Below are 8,599 nucleotides of genomic sequence, written 5' to 3'. Positions count from 1 at the left end.
GGGTCTCAGCATGGCATGTGGGCCCAGTGGTGTCCCCCAGTCACACGGCAGGACTTGCCATCATCCCTTGGTTCCTGTCCACAGACAGCTCACCATGGCCTGTACCTGTGTGAACCTAGGGGCCTGGTACCCCCCACCAGCAGCATCCAGCCTTGTGCTCAGACCTCCATCATGCTACAGGAAAGGGGAATGGTGTGGTTAAGGTTTTCCATGCTCTGCACCAGAATGGGGGGCCAGTTATCAAGTAACGCAGCTTACGGTTTGAGGCTGACTTTCTGAAAGCAAGTGACAGAAGTTCCCTTGGGTTTGTAAATGTTGAAACTGGGGCCAAGGGAGCAGGAGATGAGGAGACAAAGAAAGAACACAACTGTCAGCACACTGCAAAGCTGGCTGGTGGCCACCTTTTCATTTTGTACAGCAGCTGTCAATTACTTTCTTATGTGTATGGTTTGGAAGAAATTGTCTTGCATGTTTTTCACTTGTAAATTCCAGGGGGAAGTGACCCAGCTGGCTTCCCCTACCCCACCACAACCTGGATTGCCCATCAGCTTCCCCCAGCACTCTCCTTCTGCACACTGCACGTACTTACACTATACACAGTTTCTGGGTGCACAGTGTCCTGCAACTGTCTTCTGAGGCTGTGCTGAACAGTGTCACATGCATGCTTGTGTAGCTACAGAGTCACTTGGGTGGCCTATTTCTGTCAATGGAAGTTAATGTTAACTGCTCAGAGAGAAGCTATTTTTTGAGAAGACAAAGCTGCTGGTCTGTCTTAGCCATCACTCCTCTTTTAGGCCCTGCATGAGATCTTAATTCTGTCACAGCTCCTGTTTCCAGACTAATCTCTTCTGCAACTGGGTATTTGTTCTCCTCTTCCTAGACAGGAGGTGATAACGTACATCACTTAATTTGTGTTCATAGAATCATTTAGGTGGGAAGAGGCCCTTAAGATCATAGAATCCAACCGTTAACCTAACACTACTAAGTCCACCACTAAACTATGTCCCTAAGCGCCATGTCTACACATCTTTTAAATGCCTCCAGGGATGGTGACTCAACCACTTTCCTGGCCAGCCTGTTCCAATGCTTGACAACCCTGAATAAATTTTTCCTAATATCCAATCTAAATCTCCATGTTATAACACAAAGCCTTACAGCTGTTTTGCAGGGGTTTCAAGGTCCCATTTTCTCTCACCATGATGCTGTAAGGAAATAAAGTGGTGCAGCTTTAATTCCTGGTGAATAGTCAGGAATGGAGGCTGAGTACAGATTAGCAAACTTGCAGGATTCAGCAAATGCATCCCTCTCAGTGTTGTTTCCCTCCCACACCTCAGTCTCAGTGTTCAGGCAACCAAGGGGGAGATTCTTCCTGTAGGCTCTTGGCTCTGATGGGATGTGTTGCTGAACTGCAAGACTGACTACAGAGCACACAGGATTTAAATAAAAAAAAAGAAAACCCACACCCTTAGGCCACACTCTGGTGCTTTCTGCTTCTCCCCAAAGCAAGCAGGGCTCAGGGTCCTCCCAGAGATACTGACAAGCTGAGTTCACCATGCACTTCCAGGAGAACATACTTGGCAGGGACAAGCCCTGCTTTTATATTCACTGTGACCCTCTGCCTGCAGCAGGGTGTAGCATCTTTGCTTTCCTGATCGCTCTAGCAGAAGAGAAGTCTTACCATCACTCTAGGAGCCAGCCAGGGCACTCTGCATTTACTCTGCCTGTTTACCACTGTCACTTATAGGAACAGGAGTATTTATAGCTCTGGGACATGGGAGAACAAAACTCAAGAGGCAGGAAGTGCTGGCAAAGGCATGCTTCCTTCCTACCCTTTCTCCTGTTTTGTGGTCTCCTTAGTGTTAGCTGCCAGTGTTAGAAAGCAGGATAAGCCTAATTAACTGTTGTGGAAAGTACAAGAGGGGGGTGGCCCCCATGAAGGCACTGTTTGTACCCTGAGCAAAAACACTTGTGGCTAACCTACCTAGAAATCAGGACTGCCAGCTTAACAAGCAAAAACGAGATCAGCTTTACTCTTGTCAGTGCTGACAGACATACACCTGATCTAATCAGGGTAGCCAGGAACAGAGAGCAGAGATACCAGCTGTAAGCCTCCCTGTGCCTCTGCAATGTAAGGGCCTTGTATTTGTTAAGTACTTGTGCACTTCATCATTTATGTTACCTTCAGCCAGGTAAGGCAACACAGGGACAGAGAGGGAAACAAGACAAAAGCCATCCTCTTCTCCCCAACCCCCCACCCCAAGTACAAATAGCCTTCCAAAAACATCTCAAGACTTATTTGACAAGGCAAAGCATCAGCAAGACTTGTCTCATCCCTTGCCTAGTAAACACATCCTATCCTGTAAATAATGCAGTATATGCAGGACAGCAATTACAAGCACTGTTATCTGTGCCCCTGTCAGTGAGACAGCACGCACCCTGCATGGCAGGAGCCTGGCCATGCTGCAGGACCCTCTCTGTCCTACTCCCACAGAGCAGAGGGGTTACAGCAACCCTCTCCCCACCCCCTCAGCAGGTGCACAGTGGAAACTTTTGCTGAACTTCGATACTGCAGCAGAGTCCTTTGGTGTTCCCTAGACACACATACCTCCCCAGAGGAACAGGTGCCCAGAAAGCCTCCTCTTTATTTGCACACCAACTCCCTTGCTATCATTAGCTGCATCAGCTCTGGATAATAAAGAGGAAGGGCAAAGTATCCTGTCTATCCAGTCACCATGTCTGTGCCCACTGGGTGACTGGAAAGACACAGCTACAACTCATGCCCTTCTGGCAGAGCTGCAAGAAGGCCTCCATAACGAGTTATCAGAGAGCTGAGAGAAAAAGACATCAGTAAAGGAGGAGGGTCCACCCTCCAAAGCAAATCCCCCCATCACTCATGGGGACGCCCCGCTCTAGGGCAGCTGCTGTAGTACAGATCTGGACAGTGTAACTGCCATGCAACAGTTGTGCTAACATGAAGGCAACAGGCTTGCAGCCTGTCAGCCACTCCATAAAAAGCCTTCAAATGGCTGAAATACTCTGCAGAGTGGTATTGCCCCTACCCAAGCAGCTGGCCCAACTGCTCAGCTATGCAAAGGAGCAACAAATGCAGCCCTGGTCTAGAACATCCCTGCTGAGGGAGATTAGCCAACAGGAGTCAAATTCCACCACTTCAGCAGCATTTGGCTAAGAAAGACCTCACCGGCACAGTCAGTTACCAGCTGAGCTGCACTGGGTGAGCACTGTTGTAGCTTCAGTACTCATAGAGCCAGCCCCCAAACCTGGGTAGCCTGCCCAGGCTCCCAACAACAGGCAGGACTTCTTTACCTTTCATCAGGTCCTCGAATGCTGCAGCAGTCCCAGCTCAAGCCCTGTCTTGGGTAGGCATGGCTAGCAGGCAGCTGGGGAACAGCAGTAGCAGACACACTCCAAGGCATCGCATGAGCAGAGCAAAAAGGTTTTAAGCAGATGAGACTTTATTAAGCTTTTTCTTTTCGGTCTGCCTAACTGCAGCTAGTTGTCCTTAGTGCACTCAGGATTTTAATACCTCTAGTAACCCTGTTTGATACAACCCTCGGGCTGCATCTGGAGTATAGCAGCCAAGTGTTACAGACACTGAGCCACAGGCTGCTACATGGCTTATCACCCATGCCTGCCATGTTGCTAAGCCACTGACTTCATGGTACAACATGATACAGGGTCTCTTGACAGTGTCAAGAGCACAGTTCATTAAACAGCACAAAGAGCCTGGATCCTCTCAAGACCTCAGTCCTACGCTTTCTGTCAGGCTTCACCTTACGCTCCATGTCTTTTCCCCTACCAAGTGCAGTTAACCTGACTTGCCTGCTCTTCTCTGCTCCTTAAGTACATTATTGCCAGCCTGCAACGCACCCAACTGCTGAGCATGTTCTTGGAAAGCAAAGCTATTTGCAAGAGCACAAGCCATGCCCTGTTCCCTGTCAGTCCCCCATCCCCAACCAGATGTGAGCAGCAGTTCTTGGTCAGAGGTAGCACAACAGATGCCCAACATACACTTGTTTGAGCTTCCCTGGCTGGGACTAGTCCCAGAGTTTAGAAACCAAACATCCAGGGACCACTCACTGTAGCAAACAGGGTCAAGGGAGCAACTACTGTTAAGGTAGCTTTATTCACGTAAATCATGCTTTGCCTGGCATGCGGTCTAACTCATTATCAGCCGCAAAGCTGCAGTGTAAGGAGGCACACAGATGGATACATACCTCTTCCCACTACCCTGTAGCACACACATGAGCAAGCAGATTAGAGCAGAAAACAGCAGAGGAAGCAGCTACTGCAAGTTTGGGTTTATTTCACTATGCAGGGGGGAGAAAACAAAACAAACCAAGCTATAGCTGTTCGCTGAACTTAATGGCTTTGACTTTAAAGTCACCCTCCACAGCCAGGTATTCAATTTTCTCCATGCCCATCCGATTAGGGAACTGGAACTCCGCCTCAGGCAGCTTCACGGTTGCCTCCATTTCATTGAAGGAGATGCAAATCTGTAGAGAGCCACAAGAAGGAAGGCTAACACATCACAGCTCACAAGTCTCACTCCCCACTACCTCCAGTCTGGGGGCAGGACAGATGAGCTGACTGCTGGTGTCAAGGCCATGCTCACTAGGCTCAGCCTCCTCCCTGCCCAGCAGAGGCACGGAGGGGAGGAAGCTTGTTTGCTCTGCCCCAAGGTCAGCTCCAAGCTTTTCCAACAAAGGGATGAGACAGACCCAGTCTGAAACTGAGGTCAGGGTTTTAATTGTTCTTACTTGTGTGGCTTGCAAAGGAAGGCCAGAGCAGAGCATTTAACTACATCTGAGCTATTGGGCATTGACTTGAGCAGAGCAGGTCTAGACAGTGGGTTGGCTTTAGCGGCAAGGCTCTTCCCCTGTTGCTTAGCCCCCTTTCCATGCCTGCTTCTTCTCCACCACAGCAGTACAAGGCAGCATTAAAAAGCTGTGCCCTTGACCTGTTAGTGGTCTGTGCCACCACCTTGCACACACACCCCTGGGGCCTCACCTCAATCTTGTCACCATGCTGGAAGGGAAAGTCAGCCTTCCTGTCCTCCTCACCCCACGTGCCATCCTCCTTAGAATTGCACACTACGGTGTTGACATCCCCGTGGCAGTTGAAGCGAGGGTTGAAATGCAGCATGAGGGTGCTGCTGTCCTTCCCTACATTCACAGCAAACCTGGGGAAACAGACAGGCAGTGTGAAGGAGGTGCCTGCACAGCAGCTTCAGCTACCCAGTGCTGACAAGCTGAACACAGCAGGAGCTCAGGCTTCCCCCAGTGCCACATCAATCCATTTGCCATCTCCTCACTCACCCTTTGGCATCCGACAGGATCTTCCCTTTGACCTTGATGCACTCACCAGGCTGGATGTCCAGCTGAGTAACTACCAGTCCCTGCAGGGCCAAACCACAGGAGTTAGTCTGTCCCAAGGCAAGCATACCAGCAGTGCCTGGGCCAAGGCACAAGCCAGCTCTGGCAGACCCAAATGCACTTGCAGTTTCATGCTAGAGGAGGGGTTAGGCAGCTGGCCTGACTCATCTCAGCCCTCTGCCAGGGAACCCTAGTTCACAGCCACCATGCCATTGGGGTCTCCCACCCCACTAAGCAATATAAGCTGACAAGGAGGCAATTCAAGCCCGTGTACAGGCACTGATTTACCAGCTGCTACAGAAGACAGCCTTGCAAGCAAGCTTACACCTTCAAGTCAGCAGTGGCCAGAGCCATTAGCATAGGATTAACATTAGTTGCAAAGCTTTTCTAACACTAGGTCTGTCCTCTTTCTCTAGGTCGGTCTCCAAGCCATGGGAGCCACCAAAAAAGTTTCTTGTCTTGGGTTAAAGCAGCCTACACACAGAGAGAAGGGTCAGTGGAGCCCACTTCTGGCTGCAGCCCAGTAGAGCAGAACAAACACCCCCTGGGAAGCTCCCACTGCAGAGAAGAGGGCTTGATCTTTTCCTCAGAGCCAGGTTATTTACTCCCACAGTCGCATACCCCCAAAACAGCACTTAACATCTCCAGCCTCCCTCAGCTAAGAGGAAGATGCTGTTTGGTGAGATCAGGCATAACTCAAATCATGCTTTTCTGCCTGTGCTCCAGGCCCAGGTGCAATGATGCTGAGCTCCACTTAACTACATGCCAGAGAAGGCAGGGAGATTAATTTCAAATTAGGTATATTGTTTACTTGGGCTAGTTCTCTTTGCCTGGCTTGTGCAGGCCCATACCCAGCAACTGCCGGCTGCTCTGGGGCCCAGTACTCCTTCAGGACTGCCACCCAGCCCCAATAGTGCTTGCCCTCATACCTACTCCCTGGTCTGCCCACAGCACAGGCTGCTAGGGTCAGATTTCCCCCAGTCACTAAACTGCTTATCATCATGGCACTAAGGCTGCTGTCTGGCTCTATTTCTAGTAGAGTGCTGGAGTGCAGCCTGAAACTCAGCCTCAGTACCCAGGGGGTCTTTCAAGGAAAGTTAGGGGGGCAGGGGTAGGTCAGAATATACTGCCATCCTGCTTGCCTCTGCTGTCAAGTTAAAAGTTAGCCCAGTCCTGCACCCAAAAGGCATTTTTCCAGAAGGAAAATACAAAGTTTAAGGGAAAAAAAAAAGGTATAAAGGATATTCAAACCATAGACTTGCAAATGCTCCCCAACCTTTAGAGTACTCAAAGATACAAACATGCATTAGAACAGCTTCCCCACTTAGGTAACAGGCTAGAGAAAAGGAGGAGAAGAAAAACGGCTGGTCAGCCCTAACTATTCCTCCCACAGCCATGTATCAGCCCAGCATTTCCTCTCAGCTAATCCTTTCCTCCTCCTACCTCTGGCACCAAGCCCAAATCCCACACACAACCAAACGCTAGTCCTGCTTGGCACACCAGCCCAGCTTGAAGAAGGCACTCACTTGCTCCATGCTGCAGACACCAGCCCCACCAGGCACGACACCCCCGAGCCCCTGCTCTACAGCCCAGCGTGACTCAGCGCTCAGCTCCCGCAGCTTAAATCACTTGGGCAGGACCATCACATGATGGAGGGGGGGTGAAGGAGGGCATCAGTTGCAGCTGTTTGGGGCTGGAGCTTTCCCAGCCATTTAAAGTGGGCAGCGGGGGATCTCTATGGATATTGTTCTTTGCAGGCAGGATGTGTATGATTGTAAAAGCTAGTGATTTTTTGCTTCTGCGTGATCCTAGAAATCCTTACTGTAAGCTCTTCTAGCTGCTATGCCGTGTATGTTGGCTCTTATCCCGGGAGCCTGAGTGTGGCTCTGTGCCTGCAGCGAGGTGGCTGCTTTTTGTTAAGTGATCCCTGTCTAAAATCAGGGTTGGAGTCCTCGTGTTACTGCTGCAAAGCGACTGCCTCTGAGAATATGTGTGTACACATCCTCCCAGCCCAGCCTCATGCCTGCAAGGAGCCTGGACTGACGGGAGCCCCGGGTACAAATCATCACTACTTGCAGTTAAATGAAACCCAAGGGTTTATTATATTCTATGCCAGCATTTAAAAAGTGCCTGAAAGTTAACATTGTTTGTGTGGGGCACTACTAGATGTGAGAATTCAGGCTGCAGCCTTTGAAAAGTAGCATGATCTCGCTGGTTCCATTCCAGTTGCAAAAGACTCCAGTGGGAAAAGAGAAATGCTTTGTTAGCGGAGGAAGAGGCCGGGCAGGACTGAGTGCAGCCGGCAAGAAAGGAGGCTGCTTTCCCAGATAGTCCCCAACGCCTGCTTTCGCCCTTTACTATGTCCCTTAAAAGCGCACAGCATCACTGCCCCGAGGGTCTTTGCAGGGAGGTGAAGGTGGGAGGACCTGTGGTCCTTTGTGGGTCTGTGTGACTGGATCAGCTGGTGCCGCTTGTAGCTTTGGATTGGCTTTAGCAGGGTCCTCAGGCCTCCGTGCCTCAGCTTCCCTCAGTGACATTAATGACATGCAGCTTCACAATCCCACTTGTAAAACTCCGGTCAGAGTTGCTATATAAATGCAGCATGCTACTTGTTGGTTAAGCCATGACTAGCCTGTGAGATACCTATCTGCAGATAACTTTAGGAAGGGCTACACAGGGCAGCTTACTAAACAGCACAGGAATTTATGGCTAGGTAGCAGGAGGAAACATGCTGCCCTGCAGGAGGCTGCTGGAACTTCACGAGAGCGTGCACGCTGTTATACGAACAGCATCCTGATTCCTGACACCATCCTTTGCCCCCGATCTCCCCCACACCCATTTCTGAACATTCACATGGCATTTCAGCATTCCATATGACTCCGGGTGAATCAAAGCTGAGCTGCGTTTGAACTAGAAAGTCACAAGCCTGAATTGGAGCCCTGTGACTGGAGTGTATAAAAGAGGGCAAAATGCTGACTGAAAGTACTACAGGGAAAATCCCGCACATGCTCTGGCCTCCAACTAACTCCCTGGCCATGCTACGCATATGCTAGAGCCACGCTGAAGTCGGGAGCAGAGGTGGTGCAGGTAGCGAATGCCACCGAGAGCAGGCCCCTCCACGGACAGTTCAGAGAAAGCCAAAGTAATTCCACCTTAAGTTTGCCCCAGTCTCTAGCATGATGTTAGCTGGGATCACGCGTTACAGA

At 50.3% G+C, this 8,599-nt stretch overlaps 1 protein-coding gene across 1 annotated transcript; it reads right to left on the bottom strand.

Annotated features, from left to right (window-relative positions):
• Positions 1–4,304: 4,304 nt before the first annotated feature.
• Positions 4,305–6,992, bottom strand: LOC142409578 (16 kDa beta-galactoside-binding lectin). The gene is made up of 4 exons (XM_075501287.1): positions 6,920–6,992; positions 5,337–5,416; positions 5,029–5,200; positions 4,305–4,514 (listed from the first exon to the last, which is right to left on the bottom strand). The coding sequence occupies exons 1-4, from the start codon at positions 6,926–6,928 to the stop codon at positions 4,362–4,364; spliced, it is 414 nt and encodes a 137-aa protein (XP_075357402.1). The 5' UTR covers positions 6,929–6,992; the 3' UTR covers positions 4,305–4,361.
• Between the last annotated feature and the right edge of the window lie 1,607 nt (positions 6,993–8,599).

The sequence above is a fragment of the Mycteria americana genome, chromosome 4, assembly GCF_035582795.1.
Source record: "Mycteria americana isolate JAX WOST 10 ecotype Jacksonville Zoo and Gardens chromosome 4, USCA_MyAme_1.0, whole genome shotgun sequence".
Classification (NCBI taxonomy): domain Eukaryota; kingdom Metazoa; phylum Chordata; class Aves; order Ciconiiformes; family Ciconiidae; genus Mycteria; species Mycteria americana.
Note: the sequence above shows the minus strand (reverse complement) of the source record. Positions and strands in the feature narration are given on the sequence as shown.

Coding starts and splice junctions, on each gene's coding strand:
- LOC142409578 (XM_075501287.1), bottom strand. Junction 5,201..5,336: donor ATCCTGTCGGATGCCAAAGG/GTGAGTGAGGAG, acceptor CTGTTTCCCCAG/GTTTGCTGTGAATGTAGGGA. Junction 4,515..5,028: donor AGCATGGTGACAAGATTGAG/GTGAGGCCCCAG, acceptor GGCTCTCTACAG/ATTTGCATCTCCTTCAATGA.